Genomic DNA, 23,447 nt, shown 5'->3' on the forward strand with positions numbered 1-23,447 from the left:
TGCCTGTTTGAATCCACTGACTGAATTTGAGATGTTACAGCCTGGTCCCGACTTCTGAATCGCTGACCACATCTACAGTTTTTTCAGCAATTCAAATACTTCATTCTTCACCTATGAATGCAATTTCGTCTGATTATTGGGCAAAAGTGCATAACATCTCTCACCAATTACTGTTTAACCCCAGCATGTAGAAACTCCAGTAAGGGTGAGCCGAAAAGCTTCCAGGCCCTTGTCTTCTCAACAAAACACTGAAGATACAGTTCCTTTCCTTTCTTTTCTAAGTCACTTGATTATATAATAAAAAAGATCCCCTATAGTTGGCTGATTGGTATCTGCTTGAGGCTTAATCAATTCTTAGTGGATGGTGAATATGGATACTGAGAGGAAAGTCTTGATTAAAGGTTCTGATGTACAAGTTTGCTGGGAAACAGGATGGAAGCCCTTATAGCACATATTATTACAGGTAGCAGTATACATCTGACACAACAGACTGTAGACATACTGTACAAAACCTGTAATGAACCCTAAACCAAAGGACTGACTGAGAGGAGATGATGTGAAAGAAAGAATCTTTGTATGAGAAAAAAGCTAAACCATTACCTCAGTTAAAAGAATGGCCTCAATTATGGAACTGAGGCACATCTCTGCCCTTCAGTAACTAAGGTTGTTATGCAAATCATATTGTTAATGGGTTAAAGGGACCAGACACTCTTAAGTGTGTATCAGTCCGCTAATGTGAGAGGGCCTTACTTCCCTGCAATTCTGCTCAGTCTAGGCAGACTCAGCAGCAGCACATAATGCTAATGACCTCCAGAGAGAAGCCTGGCATTCTGTAAACATTATAAATTAATCATTTAGATTACATAAAGCAATCCTTGCTTATGCATAAGGCTTTAAGTGGGTCAGTCCGCCTTTGCAAGGACTGCACTGCAGGGTGCTCCTTCATAAGGGTCTTGGTTATGATGGGTGTGGGTGCAGCGTAAAGCATGTAGAAAACTAGGTAAAGAAAAGAAGAAATGGAAGAAATTACAACCTGGAGGTTGAGGCAGCTGGGGTACGTGGATTTGAGCACCTCAACATTAAGCCATCAAAGCTTTGCTATGGGTGTTGAGGTGTCCTATTTATAGATCTGTGAAGTGCAAGCGAGTGAAGTGAAAGACCTGACATCTGTAATGGCTCACAATAGAGCCTTAAGTAGTTTCCTCATAGGGTTTCACGACAGCAGCAAGACCACTACCAGCTTCCTTGCCAATACAGGTGCGAAAATCCATTAAAAAACTAATTTCCAAAAATGTCCTTGGCAATCAGAAGAGTAGAGCATCCGTTGTGCAACAAAGAGAGGATTCTTTACCCTAGATTATATTTTTTGTACTCAAATGACGATACGAGAAGCATGATAAAAAGTAATTTAAGATGGTTGTAAAGATGGGATGCAAACTTTTTAAAGTCAAAATGCTGTTTATGACTCACTTCTTTTGGCCTCATCTATCTATCGGTCTGTCTCCCTCTTTCTTTTTGCCTTTCTCGTAAAGGACAGAAAGGCTGTGACTTGAAAAGGACACAATGGTTCCCACAGAGCAGCCAATTACAGTTGACTGATCTCTAGCTACAGAGGCAGATAATACAAAACATTGGCTTTAATCCGGGCTGCCTAATGGTGAAAGCACACCTCACAATACCATTCACTGATTCACTGCACTATGTCATCCACTAATGAAAGTCCTTGTAGGTAACAGTCACCCTGGGAGATTGATCAAAGAGAAAAGGGAGAACACTGATGTCAAATTAGTAAAATACTTTAGAAACAGTATACTGAAAGACATGACTTTGTTTGCAGCATTGCGTTTCATTGATTGGAGCAGAATTACACCACAATGTAGCATTCATCCTTTGTTTGTTGTCATGTTGTTCTGAAATAGCGTACATGACATTTTGAGGATTTGATTTCTTCTTGCCTGTGGAGTCAGCATGTGTAGTAATTTTGATCATAGTAAATAGCAGAAAACAGCTTATGTAGAGCATGCCTTCATAGTCTATTCACTGTGGGTTGTAAACATTGATCAGTGATACAGTTTAAGATGATTGGTGATGAAGTGATTCCTAATACATATATACATGTTTTTCCTCACAGCAGCTATGACTTCAATAACGTTTGTATTTGATTTGCATAACTTGAGATGTGTTATGCTCATATAATATTTAGTCACTGCCAGTCACTGAAATCAAAGTGCACAGTATAAAAACTATGCCTCAATACTGTTTTCTTGATATCTGTATCTGTTGCAGCACATGAAGTCTGAAGGACAGTAAAACCACAACACTTGCAGTTAATACAAAACAACAGCAGCTTAAAGTGCTTTGCATAATAGAAATGCTTTTAATGAGAAATGAGAGGGGGATTTATATACATAATATTGCATAAAGGACAAATGGTAAAGGTCTCTGAAGTTTTAGTAGGCTTAAGTCATAATAAAAAGGCAGTTACATAACTGACTAAACTTCACATTGTTTTGTTTTGGTTAAGGGAACAATTAGCAGGGTGGCCTCTGTAGGACCTGAGACTCAGACATCTTTTCAGACAAGCAATATGGCTCTGATGCTTTCCTAATTGTTAATAAAAAATAATAGGTTTTCTAATGGAAACAGTTAAATATTGAAATATTCTATTCTCACATTCCCAGGTCCCTAAGCCACATCATAATACACATCAAAGACCAAGGTGCTCAAGTGATTATATGTGGCTCTATTAATGCAATTCTTTGATTACATTAAACCCATTCTATCCCCCCTTTCTGGTTGTATTATAAGGGAATGAATAGAGAGATTGGTCTCGATATTGTACGTTCCCCATTCACTGACAGCATCAATGTTTGCAGCATCAGCTATTCTATTCTTACAGCTGAAGTTACTGCATCCCTGGAATATAACACTCACAAATGTGTTATCAACAAGAATGACAGTTACCTATTGTAACTCCAAATTCTATGAGTATAGGCATAGCCCATTGTGCCCATGCACTGGCCTCTCTTACCTCTGCAGTTACTGTATATAACAGCAGTGTAACCTGAGTTCTGCTCCCAACAATCAGCATTTTCTTGTAATGTTAGTGACTATCGTTCTACAAAGTATTTTGTATAGACTTCGCCCTCTAGGAGCTGTTGGTATTATGGTTATGGGCAAAGCTGATGTAGTGCCACAAGCTGATAACATACACCAGTTCATAACTTCATAAATGAGATGCGTACTAGGACAGTGGGGCACTGCTGATAGAACGATAGGACGTTAACATATCATACTTGGCCCTTTTGCAGCCTACTAATCTGTGATGATGGGATTTTAGGTGCGCGTTTGGCAACCATGCAAATTTGATCCAGTTCACATTCAATATTAAATGCCAGACAACAGCGCATCATCTGCTGTCTAGCATGGATAAGACCGAATGAGTCATGGAGGACTCAGACACACCTTGCAGATAGAAATAGATGAAAGGGAACGGATATGCCCAAGATGCCGCTGTGCAGATGTCAGCCACTGTCATCCCTCTGAAGTGGGCTGTGGATGAGGATAAGGCTCTTATGGAGTGTGCCCAGACGCCCCGAGGGGGCTGGTTTTGAGCCTCAGCCACCTAAGCGGCACACTGGTGCGAGCGGTTCGTGAGGCGAGTATAGACCTGGTCCCGGGGAGACAGCAGTGTGGGCTTCCCTGCTGCTGAAAAATGTGGCTTTTGAACGCAGGATAGATGCCAGGCCTTACTCCAGCTGCGGGACTTCAGAAAACCCCTTTTTCTTCACAAAGTTTACTGCTTGTATCACTGACGTAAAAATGGGAGCAGAACTCAGCTGTTCATGCAGCTGTTATATACAGTAACTGTGAACGTAAGAGAGGCCCGTGCAGGGCACAAGGGCGCGAAAGAAATCTTCACAACTGTGCATGCGTGAGGGATAAACCCAATAACAACAGCTCTTAGAAGGCAAAGCCTAAACCAAAGCGAACACAACCAATCTATTCTATAATAATACAATCTATTATAATGCCACCTCCACTAGAACAAATGTGTTTTGCTTATTGTTTATTGCTTACTTTACTTGAATGTTTTAGTTAAATGTTTGACCATCATTGTGCAGAATAATGTATGAGCAGAGTTTGACATTAGTTTTCCCTTCATCAGCTGAAGAGACAAAGTTGTGCTCAATTTAAATTTCAGTTTAAGGCGTGTTAAGTTTGGAAGACAATCATTGTTCAAAATCCAACTTTAACAAGTGTGATGTAGAAACTTGAATCAGAAACGAATTATTGTTCAAAGCAGAGAAGTTTGTCTTTAAAAAAAATGTTGTGAGGGGATTTTTAGTATTATAGCAACCTTTTATTATCATAGTCCAAATAATGCAATTCCACATCTGTTATGCAAAACAGTTTTTCTAGTTCAACCTGCAAAATATTAGCCAAAAACAATATATTTTTGATTTGGATTAGATTAGCCACTGCGGTTTCAAATACACAATACACACAATTGTTACACACAATACATGGTCAGAGAGAGCCATTTTATTAGCACAAGAGAGACCTAAGCTCAAGTTCAAGCATCTAGTCCTGACACTCACATTACATTTTTTGAGATTGGCCTTGCAGCTCCCAGCGGGGCCTGGCTGCTTATTCAAACACTACACACTGCAACAGACCTCACCTGTGGTGACAGTGAGCCTGGCTTCATGACTGATGTCCTTCCTGGCAGAGTTGGATGCGACACAGCGGTAGGCACCCTCATCCTCCTTGGTCACCTCCAGAATCTGGAGTACCCCGTTAAGAAGGGAAATGAACCTGTTGTACACAGGGCATAACAGAGTATGGGTGACAGAGGAAGAAAGAGTAAGAAGACAAATTACACAGAGAAAAACAAATAAACGGCTGTGTGCCCTGCAGCATGAAACCTTCAGCTGATCAAGCCTGTGGGGATCCTGCTGAGTCCTCACTGGACTCCATCCTTCTTTATTCAGGAGAGGGGCTATTGTGTGCAACCACAACAAGGAGGGGTTGCAATTACAAGTCATGCAACTCAAAACGTGACTTAAATACAGGTATATACAGTAAAGATGAAAGTTGATTTCTGGACGAAGGCGAGCTCTCGAGCTTCATAAAAGCATATAATATCCCAAAAAGCACTATATAAAAATAATGATTACATTATCTTTTTGGGTACCATGTTTATTTGTGCTGTTGGCATTTACTATTTCTACTTTAATCCTACATTTCTCTACTTCTTCCTCTCTTAAGGAGGTCATGTTCCAGGCATATTACTCCAGGCCCCCAGGTCCCTGGCAATGTAATGCCATAGCACAACCACTTATGGTCTTTATCACAGCCTATTAATCCCACCAAAATGTGAACAGTGGTAGCCTGTTCAGAAGGGAGGAAGGGGGAGGGAGTGGAGAGGAGGTGAGGAAAAAGAGAGAGTAAAGAATAAAGAGCAGTGGATGGGAAAAACTAAGAATAAGAAAACACAGAATTAGAGATGTAAAGGTGATAATAACAAAGACAAAGAGATGGCAGGAGGGTCAAAAGAGAGAAAAAGGCACATTAGAACAAGAGAGAACAGAGAAAGAAAATGCCAGTTATGTATCAGCCATCCCTTGGCTCATCTTTGAGAGAGGCCATTAACAGCGACTCAGGTCGGAGAACTACATCCCACCAATAAGACCTCATAATGTTTGCAGGTCATGCTGGGCTACAGCGGCCATTAGCACTTAGTCCTGTGCAATAAGGCTGGAAACAAATTCCAAGGCGCAGGAGCCAAATGTCAAAATCGTTAAGTGGCCCCATAAATAAGACTATTCTTGACAGAGGGAGAGAGAGATCCGTCGAGGATGCGGCAGCAGACATATAAAAGAAAACTGAAAAAGTGGAACGTAATCAAGTAACTACTTAATTTTACAGGAAGGGAACAGGTAATTCTGAATTAATTTACTTTATTACTGAAGGAAAAAGTTTCCAAAAAGGGACTACTACAGGCCTTTTATGAGTGAGTGACAAGTTCGTACTTCCATTGACATCAATGTAGCAGTGAGAGATGAAAGGACATTATTTAAAAAAAAACTTTCCACTTTTCACCTTGAATATCTAAAGCAATGTATTCCAGTAAAAAGCATATATATATATATGCTAAATTAAGCTTGATAAACAATGGGAGCAGCAGAAACTACGCACTATAAATTTAATTTTAAACCTAAATGGCCACTGCCAGCTTGAGTTATGCAGTACATTCATCTTCACATCATATTCAATGAGGTCAGCTTGCATAAAATTCACACTTAGCCTGTGTGTGTTTCCCAGATTAAGTATTTCACTAAACTATGGTTTAGTTTACTTTAATAGGGAGTCATTAAACTAGAAAATCATGTATTATATGACTTGTCATATAATATTGACTTGTTATATGTCAGTCAATAAATGACTTGATATTATGACCAATCAATGATCAATACTACGATATTAATGACGGAACACATACAGAGAAAAGTATCAGGTAAAAAAGAACAATAACTCAAAGAATATGCACTCAAAATAATTGGGTTGAAATGGCAGAAATCCTGAAACAAACCTGAGGAATCACATAAATCATTCATTGTGAGAAAATGAAAAGACAGAAGAGAAGATGGAGTGAGGTAAAGCTCAACAACAACAACGACACATAAAAGGGTCACCTTGTTTCCTCAGGAACAGCCACTGTGTCCTTTTCCCAGGTAATAACAGGTGTGGGTACTCCCTCAATCTGGCATTTGAAGCGAGCAGCTCCCCCAGCGTGTACCGTTTGGGGCGATGGCTCCTGAAGGAACTTCAGACCTGGGCGTATAGAGGTGATAAAGGTCAGAGGGGTATCTATCAAAGCAGACTTGGTGATTTCCCAGAGGACAGACACTAAAAGTGGCCCATATCTAAACTACTGCTAGTGGAAATGACCTATTCCTAATGATCTGAAATGTGTGTGTCATGTCGTCTACCTCTAGGACACAGTTTATTTGATGTAGGTCACACATCATGTGACTGACGTGTGCAATTATCTTGAAGGCTCGGTCCACAGTTGGTCGACAGCTCCATTTCCATCAGAGTCCACATGGACAACATTAGAACACACACACACACACACACACACACACTACATTAAATGGGCTGCGCAACTAATGTGGTCACAGGGGGAAAGGGTTCTATACACTAATTGTGGGTTCAAGCTAGGGCTGCAACAACAAATCGATACAATCGATAAAATTTGATTAAAAGTTGGCGACAAATTTGATTATCGATTCGTTGTATCAATATGCCACTCAGTCGCGAAGATAAAAAAATAAATTGAGTTGAGCGCAGCCCTCTAAGAGCTATCGCTATTGGGTTTATCCCTTCGCGCATGCACAGTCGTGAAGATTTTCTTTCGTGCCCTGTGCCCCGCACGGGCATCACTTATGTCCGCAGATACTGTATATTACAGTGGCGCGACCAGAGATCTGCTCCCAACATCAGCATTTTTCTTCAGCCAATGTTGGTGAAGCAAGGTGGCCCGAATCTTAGAGGGCTGCGCCTATACTCATAGAATCTGGAGTTACAATACGTAACTATCGTTCTATTTCGTATAGGCTTCGCCCTATAAGAGCTATCGCTATTGGGTTAAGGGCGAAGCTGACGTTGTCAACGCCACCTGCGACACAAGGTCCACAAGCAGAACGTAAACTAATTAATCTTCCTATTTCCACTGAACAAGGTTTAATGAATAAAAACATTATTTTGATGAGAAAAACCCTGTCATCATCATGATTAGGCCTACTGATCGTGAGGCCCATGTCATGTGGATTGTGAAAATGTTTTATGGTGACAAAAATTTACAGCGGATCATCCGCCGTCAAGTGCGGATAAAACTGCGAGAGTCACGGGGGACTCAGACGCACCGTGCAGATAGAAACGGATGAACGGGCACGGGGATGTCCAGGAGGCCGCTGCACAAACGTCGGCCACCGTCACGCCGCTGAGGGGGCCGTGGACGCTGGTAGCGCTCTCGCGGAGTGGGCTTGAATGTTCTGAGGGGGGGGGTTCCACTCCCTCCGCGCTACAGGCGTGGGTAATAGCTTCACACAGTCAACGAGACAGACGCTGCTCCGAAAGAGTTGCACCCCTCTAATGGAGAGGAGAGTGCATAAATCACACACCCTCTTAGCCGACGTCAATACGAAGGAGGAGCGCTGTTTTTAGTGACAGCATCCTGAGAGGGGCTTGTGCCAGAGACAAACCTCTCTCTCCGTAGCCGTCGTGGCAGGATGAAATGGCCGCTACGTAGGCTTTAACCGTAGACGGAGCCAAATCATTATCCACTAATGTTTGGAGGTAGTTAACACTAGGGGCAGAGGACACTACGTGGGCTCTGCACCCTTCTCCGTGCACCAGCGCTGGAAAGCAGACCAATGCCCTGCGTAACACGCCGTAGTAGAGGGGGGTCTTGCGCTCTGAATAGTGCTTACCATCGCAGGGGGCAAGCCTAGTCTCTGCAAGTGTTCCCGCTCAGTTGTGACAGAGCATCCTCATGCCACGGTAGTTGCCAGGGGAATCTAGCAGCTAAACCAGAGTTGGAAACCAGGATGTACTTGTGCGCTCCGGTGCCGCTAGAATGATAGATTCTCCTCCTGGATGCGTTCTAGGAGGCGAGGGATCAGAGGGACCGGGGGGAAAGCGTATAGGAGGGTTCTGGGCCAGGGTTGGTGGGAGAAGGCGCTGACGCGAAGGGGTGGATTGTCCCGTGTGCTCGAGGAAAAACTACAGTGCGCACTGTGTTCTCTTGTGAGGCGAACAGATCCACCTCCGTTTTCCCGAACCTGCTCCACAGCTTCTGAACAATAGTGGAATTCAATTTCCACTCTTTGTGAGAGGGCCCTCCCCTCGACATTAGGTCTGCCGCCCGGTTCAAATAACCCCGAGGATGTAAACTGCTTTGAGGGTCAACAGATGACTGTGGGCCCACAGCTGGGGGCTCCTGGTTATCTCCAATAGCCGGGCAGAGTTATCCAATAGCCGGGATGGGTGCTGGTAAACTGGGGCGTATAGTCTTCTGTGATAAGCTTGACAGCCATGCATTCCTGGGTGGCAAGCTTTCCCACACTGCACCCCGCTCTGAGCGCACACATCCATGTGTTGTCTGTTGCCATAGCAACAGAGAGCGCGCCGCTATGCTGTGTATTCAGAGAACGCATGGCGGGGCAGTCATCGAGTCAGAGCTCTCCCTGTCCCGCCAGACGGCCGGGGGATGAGTGACTGTGTAGCACGCACATACTGAGTGGGCGCTTGCTCCCGTTGTTTACACAGTGTGGGAGTGACCGGGCTCCGCCTACGGCACCACATGTGTGCAAGGCGTCAGAGCCGTTATCTGAACTCGAGATAGCATTATAGCTTTCACCACGCCGGTAAGAGAAAAGCTGGCGAGTTGAGGCGTATAGTTGTGTGTTGATTGCCCGTGTGTGATTGACCGAGAGAGTGGCACGCACATGCCTTTATGTCGGCTGTTACACAGCAGTGAGTATTGCGCCCCCCCCCCCCCCCCCCGCCGCTATGAAAAGGCGGTAGTTCGATTCTCACAAGCCGTTTTCTCAACACTCTCAACATACCGAGTAATCAGCCGAGTAGGCTATAAACACGCACTCTGAGTGTGTGTGTGTAAGCATATCAATTCTGACAGTGTGGCTGGCTCCAACCGCATATGGCATGTGACGTGGCGGCGAGCCTGTCTCACAGACTGTATAATAGTAATAAACAGTCTCTGGTCTGTGTGTGTGAGGCATTCTCATGACCCGTTCTCTCAACACTTTCACCATTCCGAGTAATCAGTTGGGAGGTGGAGAAAAACCGAGTAGGCTATAAACACGCACTCTGAGTGGGTGTGTGTATGCCTAACAATTCTGACACAGTGTGGCTGGCTCCAACCGCATACTGCCTGTGGCCGTGGTGACGAGCCTGTCTGCGAGTGTGTGAGGTGAAACGTGGGGTCTAGCGGCTGCAAGATGCCCAGGGGGGACAAGGCAAACTGAGAGGGAAAATCTGCTTTTAAGGGAACTGTGTGCCCTTAAAAAATGGCGTTATGTTTCCAACTCCAGCTGGAGTGAGACACGCGTTCCCGGTGCCCCGTCACCGTCGCCGCCGTTAGTGGAACGGCGAGGTGGGTGCTGCCCGCTGAGCCTCATGTCAGCGCCGCCGTAGGTGGTGCCGGAGCCGAGGCTTGGAGAGGCGCAGACCGCAGCCCGCGGGGCTCCGTCTCCTTGAGCCGACACCTCGGTGCCGCTGTTGTGGCCGAAGTGCCGCTCTCTAGGAGGTGTGTTACCGCATCCCCTCCACAACCTACAGCCTCAGCGGGGAACAGACAAGCCTAGTAGTCATGGTGGATACAGCAGAGCTAGCGGTCATGCTAGCAAAAAACGGTATTGTTCAGCGCGGCGGCCACCTAGGCGGTACACTGGTACGCGCGGTCAGTGAGTGAGCATGGACCTGGTTTCGGGGAGATGGCGGTGTGGGCTTCCGTCGGCCGAAGAAGGGGGCCGTCAGAAGCGGGATGGAGGCCAGGCTCTGCCGCCGTGACGGGGCCGCCGTCCATTTCCCTGGTTAGGGGAATGCTACTCGGCATTTGACACAGGTCAAGAACAAGAACCTAGCGGTGGGCAGGGAGCCCACCCGCTGTGGAGGAGAGAAAGAGGAGAAAGCCGCCGGTGTGGTGCTCCTCTCCTGGGACGGAGACAGTCGCCGTAACGGGACTCGTAATCCTCCGCCGTTACGAGCTTCACTCCTCCCAACGGGGAGGAGGGAGAGCTGGCAAGGGAACCGTCTTTGGGGGATCGAGTCAGCGGACTCGTGCCCGCCAAAGGGGTCCCATTCCTGGCTGTCTGGGTGCCGCCGCAGGCGGAATCCTTACCTTACTCGACTGTCCGCTCGGCTGCCATCGTCTGCTGCTTCAGTTCCTCCGGTGGTAAGCGACCACAGAACTGTCGGTGGCCAGCAGGGTGCCAGTGGGCCAGTGGCAGGATGTAGCCGGTCGGTGGTCGGTACACGGTGGACACCACTGTTCTTCGAAGTCTTCAAAAACTGCTTGTCGCTGAAGAAAAATGGGAGCAGATCTCTGGTCGCGCCACTGTAATACAGTATCTGCGGACGTAAGAGAGGCCCGTGCAGGGCACAGGGTGCGAAAGAAAATCTTCACGACTGTGCATGCGCGAAGGGATAAACCCAATAGCGATAGCTCTTAGAGGGCGAAGCCTATACGAAACACAATAGATTAAAAATAACGTGGCATTTACACAAACTGCCTTGAGACTGGGTGGAAATACAGAGAGAGACCGGAGAGACCCGTAACGTTGTTCTGAAACACATGGCGGAGGCAGAGAAATCAGTATGACCTAAGTCATCCAAGGTGTGGGAGCATTTCACACTAAATAAATCGAAAATGTGTTAATTGCAAGATAAGCACAAGCGACATGGCATGGCACAGGCGCACCACGGTGATGATTCAGCACATAAACGTAAACATGAGTCCTTGATGAGGAGGAAGGGAGTTCAACAGCAGGGTAAAGTCACTACAGAATCCTACTTTTGTTGCGTTTTGAAGTGAGGAACGTAAGCTAATGAATAAGCTTCAAGTGAACGTGTGTATGTGTGTGTGTGTGTGTGTGTGTGTGTGTGTGTGTTGTCTGTATCTGCTCTTTGGGTTACTTACCTTTACACAACTATTAACTTAGACAACAAGTATGTATGTAACTATGTATTGAGTTGATGTAAATTAATGCTTTTTTGTTTTTTGTTTTTTTATCCGATTCATCGATTAATCGAAAAAATAATCGACAGATTAATCGATTATTAAAATAATTATTAGTTGCAGCCCTAGTTCAAGCCTTAATAAAACACAATGAAACAATGATCCAATTCACAGTTTTTGTTATATAATAATATCAAATTATTGGGAGTAAATCTGTTCAGAATCTGTCCATATATCCATATATGTCCTGATTATTGTATTCAGGCCATTTTAGGGATTTTAAAGGTACCATTTTTAATTTTGTAATTTAATTAAAGACTTGTTGAGACCATTTCAATAGCATTGAATGTCATGATAAGGAGCATTTTTTTGATTTAATCAGGCTTGGCTGGATTATTTCTCCTTCCAGGTCGAGTCTTGGCAGGGCTGCAATTTCCACAGCACACATTCACATGCACGGAAAGCTTCCAACTGTAGATAATACTGAACACCAGGGGGTAGCAGTGAGCATTGTCTCAGGGCCTCTAACCTCTGACCCCAACAGGCTGTTGGAGAAGAGAACAAAACAGGTTGGCTGTCCCAGCCACTTTGCCTGTAGCTCTTAAGAGTAGAAAGTGGGGGGTGGATTAAAGGAGAGAGCAGAGAAAGAAGACAGAGAAGGCAACCAAAGGCAAGAAGAAAGCAGGAAGGCAACAGAAGAAGACTCCAAATTCTAAAAAAAACTAGAAAACACAGTCACCTATTTATGTAGTAATGGCACAAAACCAACATTATTTCATTATATCACATCATTTTCGTGTTCAGTAAAATGTACCAAAACAAAGCGAGGCATCTGAATAAATAAATGCATCTAAAAACAAAACCAGTTTGTAATCAGTCATTCTTCATGGTTTCTTGACCCTGTTCTGTAACACATTTTCTCCATGTGAAGCTAATCGCTGAACCAATTCAGGCCAGATTCGTACAGAATGAAAGCATGTTATCCAGCATTGTTACATACAGAAATATACCTTGCAGGAAGGACAAAGCTGATTCATGCATTTCAAAGAGCTAATGGTAGCAGAGATACTGTGTGAACTATTTACACAGCTTCTTTACAAAAGAGTAGGTCTTACTTAGAGGTAACATGTAATTTGCTGTCAAAGATCCCAATTTCTATTACTCTATTTACATTTTACATCAGGTGACACTACTCACCACACTTTATACCACAGACATTTTGTATCAGCAAGATTGTCAGTTTCTTCCAGTCCTTTACTGCTCAAGCTTGATCTGTCGGACAAGTTGCTTAGTATTTGAGTGATAGCTGTTTTTGAGTTCACTCATATGGTGAAATGACTTATGGCCAATTTCCATTTTCATAACAAACTCTGCTGCGCTGAATCCAACTGATCTGATTCTTAAAGTGTTTCTATTGGCAAAAGTTCTGGATGCTCTTTATTTTGTGTCACTCTAGTTTGGACCAAGTCATGTAAATGAGCCATGAAATATTCATGAGTGTAGCAGTATGTGAGACTATAGTTAGGCACAGTGGTGTTATGTGCTTAATGCTAATGTTGGTATCCTAAGAGGCTCCCACTGACAATGCTAACAAGCAGATTTTTAGCAGGTATCATGTTTTTCAAATTCACCATCCTATCTTAGCAGGTTAGCATGCTAACATTTGCTTATTAGCTATGAACAAAAAGTACAGCTGAGGCTGAGGGGAATATCATCAACCGAAACATTGGACAAAGTGAAATTTTGACCTGACAATGGCACCAGTTGAAAAGTTAAAGGATATTATAATTTATCCTGATGGGGACATGAATGTTTGAACCAAATATCATGGAAATACATCCAATAGTTGTTGAGACATTAAACTCAAAAGCACAAATGTTCAACCTCATGGGGGCACTCGAGGAAATGTCAGGATCATCTGGGAATCATGAATATCTGTACAATGTTGTGTGCCAATCCATTTAGTAGATGCTGAGATCTTTTACCTGCTGTTGTAGGATATGTGAAATGTCAGGTGACCAACAAAGTAATTAGGACTCATCCTCAGGGCACCATGGCGGTACAACAGTTTATGGCAATCCCTCCAATAGTTGTCAATAGATATTCCGGTCAGGACCAAAGTGAAGTGGTGGTCATCCCACCAGCCAACAGACCAACATACATGCATATAGCCGCCTGCTAGCATGGCTAAAAAGTTGCATAAGAGTGGAGACACAGTGGGATGTCATCTGACTTTAAACAAACAAAACTATGGAAGGGCAGACTGAGTGCACAGCCTGACAGTGGTCCCAAACGTGTTTCTATTTCTGGGTGTTTTCAAACTTGCTGCCAATCACATGGCTGCCTCAAGAGGTCAAGCTACCCCATTTCTTTGGAAAAGATTTCCTCTAAACCAAGCTTGAGGAGACAAAGGGCAAAATATCCAAGATTACCCTAACCCCTATCACACCAACTGATAGTCATGGCAACAAACTGGCCATCTGTGTTTTCCTACTGCGCTGAAGGAACAAAGTTTCTCAAAGAGTACACAGAGGCTGGCCATAGTAGCAGAAAGCATTTAATTTATTTCAGAAATACTTGCAGTGATTGTTGTGTAGCAAGCTTTGCAGGAGGAGTTGACATTTAACATAGCATGATGCCCTCATGTAATCACACCACCTGGAACAGGGGGATTCCACCAGGCAAAGATGCACCACGTTCTGGCTGCGCCGTGGTTTTGTTCTGTCCTCTGCCGTGCGTCACACCACACCGGGAACGTTCAGAAGAGATCATGGATCAAGGATTTGTGGCTGTGTTTTAGTTGTTAAAATAGTGAAGTGATGTACGATCGGGAGTCTGCACAGGGTGTTTATTTTGAAAATGAACATGCTCTAGCCGTTGTACTGCCTGCCCAGCCTGTGCAAGAAAATAGACCTAGCAAGTAATTTTAGCAGCGCAGAGAGCAGCTTCTGAGACGCTTCTGGGATACGCTGCGTTGTGGCTGGTGGAATCACAAGCATTCTCTTGAGTGGCCGTGATTGTTCCGGCAGAGGCGCGCAGCCAGAATGCAGCGCAGACGCCCCTAGCAGAATTTGGGGTTAACAGTGCCAGAGAGTGCCCGACAAGGTGCCAGACCCACTGTGTGTGTGCGTGTGTGTGTGTGTGTGTGTGTGTGTGTGATAAACTTGAGTGCATCTGTGCCAAGCTATTGTACCTCAGTGTTTACACTAATGTGGGCCTTGATGCCTGTATATGGACTGCTTGCGATTACATTACTGGATCACATACTGTCTGTATGTGAGTGGTGAACAACAGCTGATCAGCGAGAGTGCACATGAGCACACTTTAATGCAAACGGTGGGCGGTGTTTGGAGAAGGCCCTTAGCCCATGCTGTGATGGAACAATGATGACTGACTGGGCTTCCACCTCCACTCTGTCAAAGCATACTCATAATAGTATTTTCCCAGGACTCTATGAATGTCCCCCGCAATGAAATTCCATGACAGACTGCCTGGCACCATTTTTTAGAGCAGTGGTTCCCAACCTGGGGTCCGGGGACCCCTCAGGGGGATGGCAAAGATCACATTGGGTGCACAAGTCTTTATCTGGTTTGAGGTTGAGGTAAAAAAAAAATATTTGCACATGTTAAACAAATTATGATAATACACTAGAATATATAATGTATACAAAAGTCTGTATAAAAACTATATATTTTAGTTCTCGCTTAAAATTGTAGGCAGGCTACTTAGTAGGCCAAACCTTAGGGACCTCTTAACCTGGGACCCTGGCTGTCATCAGGTCAGCTGCTAGCTGCTATCATCCTCGTTTGTCCTGCCGCCACGGCATCACTATTTTATGAATGAAACATGGCGGAGAAATGTAAAAGTGCTGATAACTCCTCTGTATCAAAAAAGAAAGTAAGGCTCTATCTCGAAAGTTACCTCAACTTCGGTTTCGAAGGGGGGGCTCAGCTTTTCTTAGACATAAGTAGGGGGGGTCGCCAAGGAAAAAAGGTTGGGAACCACTGTTTTAGAGGAACACTTCAAGCAAAAGGTGACCTATCAAGAAATAGGTCCAATTGTTTCCTAGCAACAAGGTTTATCTATGTTTAAAAAACATTTTCAGGCAGCTTTGTGGCCACTGCTTTTGCACTACATAAGAAGTCCCCATCTCATCTTTCTTTGCTCCCTCTCATTATGTCTTTTTTTCATTACTTCTCTCTCTCTTTCTCTCCTGTCTTTAACTTTACTTTGGACTCTTTCTCTGTCTTCGTCCGTCCCTCTATCTATGCCCCACTCTTTGGCCCCGCAGCTATCAGATTGCAGTGTTTTTCCCCTCCTCTTGTGCAAGCAGATAATTCCACTCGTGACCTCTTTGCTACCCAGCTTTCAGGCCGACTAACAGTCTGAAAAAAACAAATGAAGCGTGGCCTCAACAGATATTTGTTTGGCAACTGGGAAATGTGTGTGGTATGACATTTTTATTTCCTATTTACAGTACACTGCCCATTTTGGCTTCATACAGGTGCTCAATTCTGTCAGTTTTGGCATTCATTAGGAATAACCTGTAAAACAGAAACATTGCCAAAAGGAAGTCATTTACAGTAATTCTGTACGTTTTGTTAAGTAAAGTGTTTCAGCCTGGAATTTTTTCTAATAGTGTGAGATGAGGAATTATCATTTCTCATCTTGAAAATTGATTATCCTTGTCCCCTTTTTATCTTTTTAAAGGCAGGGGTGCATAGAGTTGTACATTTTGCAACTGATGAAGATTGTATGCATTAAAATTAGACTGTCTCAAAATTTGAATTTACTAAAATCGTGTGACTCTCATGTGAGTTGAAAATAAAGAGGCAGAAATACACCAACATGCGTGCACCAAAAATGTTTGCAAAATATAAATTTCTTAAGCTTGAAATAAAAGAGAAAATACACTTTTGTCTACAATGTCCTTTGTAAACGAAGAGCAAAAATGCAACACGCTTTTATGATATGGGTTGCAAATGCTGGTTGGATTTAGAAAATATTGACATTCACCTCAGCAGTCTCATAATGTGAAAGGTTAATTGGTCTAATTAACATTAAAAGCTGCTTTTCCCCCCTGCATCATCATTTACCCGTGGATGTGTTTGGGAAACGTAATGTGCACACTGCATGCTGCCTTTGGCATTTTGCCGAGAGAAGAGTGAGCTAGAGACTGAAATACTGTTTATCCGTATCTAAAGAAGAAGCAGGTGTCTTTCACTGTGTCTCTCCCTTTGCAATGCATTCACATGCTATTAGACAAAGCCACATGCGTCATAAACTGCGACTGGGAAAATGGAGCAAGTGGGTTTCGTAATGTGTTTTCACAGATGTGAGCTCTGCTACGTTCTCTCTTCAGCCTCATTTCTGCTGTTCGAAAACGCAGTAAGAAATGAGAATGCCCGCTCAATGTCAATGTTGAGGCAGTTTGGCTTCAACCTCCTGCACACTGGTCACATCTATCTCAAAGTCTCTCGCCGCTGATTTAATTCAATAGACACACACACACACACATACATGTACATGCGCCTATACACACACGCAAACTGAAGGTCATTCCTAATGGTCTCTAAAGCCTTTCCTTTCACCACCACTGCAAACTCTCTTCAGCCTTTTCCGCCTTCTCACCATTCATCCTCCATCCCCCTCCTTTACTCCTTATTGTCCCTTAAACAAGAGGTCCTCATAAATAGGCATGTGACAGCTGACAAAAGCAGGGGCATCCAGAAAGGATACTGTCTCATTTTACACAAAGCTAATGACTAAATAAAGACTACCACTTACAAGTGTGAAAGAAAGAGGCCTCCTTGGAGGGACGATTAAAAAGCTACAGTCCTCTCATCCCTCACACCCTCATCTTCCTGTTAAGTTCTTTCATTTCCACCCACCATTCCTCCTTCACTCTGTGCCTTTTAGCAGACTGTTGTTTAAAAGTGTACCTGCTCCCAGGACACTTGTTAGGGCTCCACCAGAGTATAAGTCTCCTAACCGAGGCAGAGCAGAACCAAGTTCAACTCTATCCATGCAAGGAAATTCCCTTGACAAATCGGACAAATCACATTGCTCTCTGTATATGTGCATACCCAACTGAATGCTTTAAATGGATGAACGATTCAAACCAATAACATTCCATCACATCAGTGAAATGTCAGGTCCATCACAATTTCCCAGAGGTGACGTCTCCAAATGTATTGCCCAACCAAGAGAAACCTAAAGACATACAATATTTACTATTAAAGAAGACTCCAAAAAGCAGCAAATATTCACATCTGAGATGTTGGAACCAGTACATTTGTGACATTTTTACTTCACTTTACTTCTGTTGATCAACTAATCGTTTAATTTACTAATAGTTTCAGTTGTACTCCATCTATTCAATCTTTTATTTTCTATCCATCTATCTATCAATTAACTTTCTACACTTGGGTATTGGAGCCTATCCCAGCATGCACTGGGTGAAGGGCTTGATACACCCTGGACAAATCTTTTGTCTAACAGGGCTACAGAAAGACTGAATAAACCACTATATATATTATATATACATATTGCACCTATACACAATTCGGGGCTTCCAGCTAATCTGGGGCCCTACACTTGCAGCATGCAAGCTTTGATTTGCATTCATTTTGATACATTTCACTAATCAAAAAACAGATGCCAAACATGGGCATGAACATGTGAGAGCACTGCAGGATTTGCAAATGTATCTGCTGGACACCTACTTGCTAGGAGAACATTTACAGTCCGGCTGGTCAGGGCTCCATGGGCACTGGCACTCACACAGCTGTAGCCACCCTCCACGCCCTGAGGAGACTGGCCATCCTTAGAGGTCGGCAGCAGGAGGAGGGATCCGTTGGCCAAATACTGCAGGAAGTCAACCCCCTCCAGAGGCAGAGGCTGGCCATCCTGAAGCCAGGTGACATTGAAAGGCGTATCGCTGGCCCCAAGGTTGCAGTCCAGCAAGAGGGGCGAACCTGGCTCCAATACTACATGGCTGGGCCCAGCCCCGCAGCTCAGCTCCACCGAAACAGGCTTTTCTGTGTGAGACAAAGACAAAAAAAAAAAAGTTTGTTAACCATGCTCTGTACCTGCCACTGTCTAGGATAATAAGTCTTTACTCATTTGTCAGTATAATATACACTATATATACAGAGCCTCTCTGCAACCCTCTGTAGGAGCATTTTATTGCTCTGTGAACACTATCACACTGCTATCACAGCGACACAGACACTATCACAGCTAAACTATGAATTAAATATTGCACTTTTCTTCTCAATTGATCCAATTATTTACACATTTACCTCATATGTCATTTCTGGCTATTTTTGTCTACTTTATTCATTTCAGTGCTTGGCAATTTGTCATTTTATAGCATAACTTCAAAAAAATCAATAGTGTTGGCAGCAGAGATGGATAGGGGTAGTGCATTCCAGGGGCAGGGTGTTTTGGGGACAGAGAGCAGGCCAGAAAAAGGAGCTCTGAAAATGAAATGGGTGCAGCGGCATGAAAGGTTTTGTATGTCAGCGGCAGGACATTAGAGTCAGTGAGAGAGAGGGGAAGTCCTGGAGTGAGAGGTTGATGAGCTGGTGTGAAAAGAGATGATGCATAAACTGCACTTAAAGGAGATGATGTTGTTTAACCACAGCAATTTTACAATACTAAAACTTAATCGTTTGAAAGAAAATAAATGCATTCATGGTCATGCTATGTATGTTTTAACACACTACCTGCAGATTTCTCCTATCTTTTCTGTCTAATATACAAAACATACAACTAGCCACATGAACACCCCCCCCCCCCCGTCATCACCACCCACCCAGACAAAAAATTCAACAAAATAGTAACAAAATAGATATTAAACCATAAACTAAAAAAACTGATTTCTCCTATCTTTACATTACTGTATCTCACCTACACAACTGTGTTTTTGTACTCTTATTATACATCAGTAAGTGCTGTGAAACGCAGTTCTAATTGAGTTCTTTGAGAACTAATGAAAAAAGAAGAGGGGAAAGATCAAGAGAGAATCGGAGATGGGAGATAAAAAGCCCTGAACACTTCAAACCTTGACTGACACGACGGTAGCTAATTATCTTTTATGAACAGGCTGGATAGTAGGGCTGTGTATTGGCAAGAATCTGGCAATATGATACGTATCATGATACATGGGTCACGATTCAATATATTGCAATATATTTTGATACTGTGCGTAAGGCGATATATTGGGATTTTTTTAAAGTATAATTTTAGAAAGAGTAATATTTAAAAAAAGACATGATGTGCATAAAAGTCAAAGAAGTTTACTTTAGGTAAACAATTCAGTACACCGAAAATCAAACTGCCAGTTTGGAATTGTGGTTCACAGGTTCTTAGTGAGCAAATTTGTATATGCTAAAGTAGGCCAACAATCAGCCATAGCTACATTGTTAGCTTCTAGCAAAAAGTCAGGCACTGCTAGGCACTGTTAGGCAAGGACACTAGTGGTGCGTCTCAGCATAGCCATCTAGCGGTAGGGGGTTTAAACACAACATAAACGTGAACCACTGTCTTACATGAATATTTTTGCATGTAAACAAAAAAAAAAAGTAATTGTATAAAGTATTGTTAAATAAAATATTGCGATACTCAAGTGTATCAATTTTTTCTTACATCCCTACTGGATAGCATTAGATATAATGGAAAGTAGCCTGCACAGTTCCAAATCTTAAAAAGTGTATCAAGTGCACAGCAGTGGCAAGGATCAAAGAAAACAAAGACTTATCTGTGAGTTTTGTTTTCTACTTTTAGTAGATCACACATATTCAGCACATAGAAGACACAGGTTCAGTGGGTAGCAATTATGATAAAACATTGCAAAATACATCTTTAGTCTAGTACTGCACAGCATATAATGAATCAACTGAAACTGATTTTTCTTGAAATTGCTTGTTTTGAGCATCTCCATATTAGTACATTTCAATTTTTAGGAAAAAAATGCATGCATGATGTAAATACATAATGAAAAAGGAACTCACTCTAAAGAAAATAAATCATATATTGTATATAGTCATCATATCCTTATTGGGCACTTGTATTTTACATAATAAGGATTTTGAAAAATCGCCTGCCCTTGGAATTTTACATAATTTAGCTTTCCTTTTTGTGACTAAAGTACCTCCAACAGTTTTGCATATTTGGAGCTTTGGACTGAGTTGCCTCATATTGCTTTGAAAACATTTATATTCCTATTGTCTGACCTCTGTAGACAAACCTGGCATCTTACTTATGTGTTCTTTTCTCAAGTGCACATTTACACTGACAGTGAAAGCAGATATGTTTGTGTTGATGCCAGTTGCCTCTCTGTCAGATGAAACTAGTCTGTGTGAATGTGGAGGTTTTTTAGTCTCAACCCTCACTAGTTTGAAATAAGCTTTGACTTAGCCTTTGGGGAAAAAAAACATTAGCCCTATCGCTTCCCCGACCTCCACAGTCTGTATGTAAATGTACAGTGCAGCAATTAAACCCACCAGGAATGACTTGCTGGTTTATGATTTAACTCATCACACTCAATGAAAAAACTCTTTTCCAAAGTCTCAGTTTGTTGGTGGAGTAGCTGATTACAGCACAGCAAAGAATTGACATCCAGCTATGTGTTAAAACTGAACCAAATTTCAGAGAAACATTTACATTACTGAAATGATAGCCTTTATTTTCATTTCATTAAAAATTTATTTGATGACTATATTTTTATTACTATATAAAAGGTTCTACTTACTATATAAAAGGTTCTACTGAATATATATATATATATATGTATGTATATATATATATATATATATATATATATGGATAGATTTATTAGCAAAAGCACTGAAAGCAGTGAAATCCATTCCATACATCAAAGTGTTATACACATGGTTGTACAAGATTGTTTACTTCCGCCTAGAACCTCGGTTCATCTATAGCTGACAAATATTATGTTAAGTAAAATGTCTTTTTCATGAAGTCATTACTGTACCAGTGCAAGTAATATCATTTAAACGTCCCTTCTATAGTTCATTTGACAAACCTCTCCATGATTCCAGCTTAGAAACACTATTTTCTCACATGCCATACGCATATTAGCACACACACACACACAGGCAGGTTTCTTTCAGCTTTTCTTTCTCCAGTGTTGGATTAATTAAGTTAATGGGAGATGGAATTTTTTCCTTGATTAAATGAGGCCTGACCCCTTACCATCACTTCCTGATGAAGAGGCTGGGTAATGCTGAGAAAGGCTGCACAGCGCTCTGACACACACACACACACACACACACACACACACACACACACACACACACACACACACACACACACACACACGGACATAAACATACATGCACATGTACCCAAAACCCATACAAACAGATAAACTTCAGTCCCTCCAGAAAAACGCGATCATGCGATCGCATAATTCAATGCATAACCAGCCAAAGTCCGCATATTTATGCGGGGGCCGCATTTTTTGAAATACGCCGCACTTTCGCCGCATAAATTGCCGATTTCCACGCAAAATATGCGGGGCTTGCATGATTTCATAATCCCCGCATTTTCGTTGCAAAAAAGTTACAGATATCTTAGCAGAAAGTTGAAAAATGTTGAACGTGAAACGTGTCGCATAATCAAGGATTATGCACAAAAAATCACAAAAAAAAACTGCATTTCTCTGGAAGGACTGATAAACATCACACATGTAAAAGACATTTAAACATGCTCACAACAGGAACAGAAACACCTGCATACAAGCATGGCAACACACACAGATAACTGCCACGGCTACTGTCTTCCTGATTCCCATTTCAACTAATTAGGTCTCATTAAGTCATTAAAACGTTAGGAGCCATTTCGCAGGTCACTGCCAATGGTTTCACTTGGCGAGAAGTGGGGATCGTTCTGCGTTGGATATGGAAGGCATTAGAGTAGACGTGTGATGAGGAACATGCAAAACAGGAGAAAAAAAACTGCAAAACACTAATTTTATTTTAGGTTTGGACATCTTAACCTGTGTAAAACTAATTATATAATGAGATAAAATAAAACATAGGTGTCCAACCTAAAATAGTTGCTGTAACAGTATAGTCCCATTACCGTTCAAGCATGTGCTAAAAAATAGGCATAGTAAGCATATCACATATTTTATGTAGTGGCTATTTCATGGGATTAACACACATGATACTAAGACACACAGTCACACCAGCAAGCTCAACATGCCCTAGATTTGTGGCCATTTGGCACACACGCAGGGACGCACGCAGGCACACAGGCACGCAGGCATGCACGCACGCACATATATTCACATGCTGCCATGTACCCACATGGTCCTTTCAACACACACAGATGTGTGTAAGCCCACAGAGTAACTGTCATTGTCTCATGAGAACACAATGTGGTGAAGAGGGGGGGGATCTATGAAGTGGCCATTTTGCCACTTTACTGTACAAATGGGAGCTGCTGTAAAGGACAGGGTGCACTCTGGGATAGTAGCGGCTGTGAGGTCGCACTGAGCTGTAGTGAATGGATTGTGATGGCACTGCGCCAAGAGGTTCATAGCTTACTCTAAGTAGAGACAGGACAGTGGTTTTCAAAAGGGAGAGAGGATGAAATAGAGCCCAACAGACAACAGGAGAAAAAGAAACAAAGAAGCAAACATACCACA

The 23,447-nt window shown here is 42.8% G+C and overlaps 1 protein-coding gene across 1 annotated transcript in view; it reads right to left on the bottom strand.

Moving 5' to 3' along the window:
• igdcc4 (immunoglobulin superfamily, DCC subclass, member 4) overlaps positions 1-23,447 on the bottom strand; it is a 57,038-nt gene that overhangs the window by 21,787 nt on the left and 11,804 nt on the right. The window contains exons 2-4 of the mRNA XM_078258031.1: positions 18,493-18,807; positions 6,699-6,837; positions 4,685-4,818 (exon numbers count right to left, since the gene is read on the bottom strand). Of these exons, the coding sequence (XP_078114157.1) occupies positions 4,685-4,818; positions 6,699-6,837; positions 18,493-18,807 (588 nt within the window). The remainder of the gene's footprint in view (positions 1-4,684; positions 4,819-6,698; positions 6,838-18,492; positions 18,808-23,447) is intronic.

This window comes from Sander vitreus, chromosome 1 (genome assembly GCF_031162955.1).
Source record: "Sander vitreus isolate 19-12246 chromosome 1, sanVit1, whole genome shotgun sequence".
In the NCBI taxonomy this organism is placed as follows: Eukaryota; Metazoa; Chordata; class Actinopteri; order Perciformes; family Percidae; genus Sander; species Sander vitreus.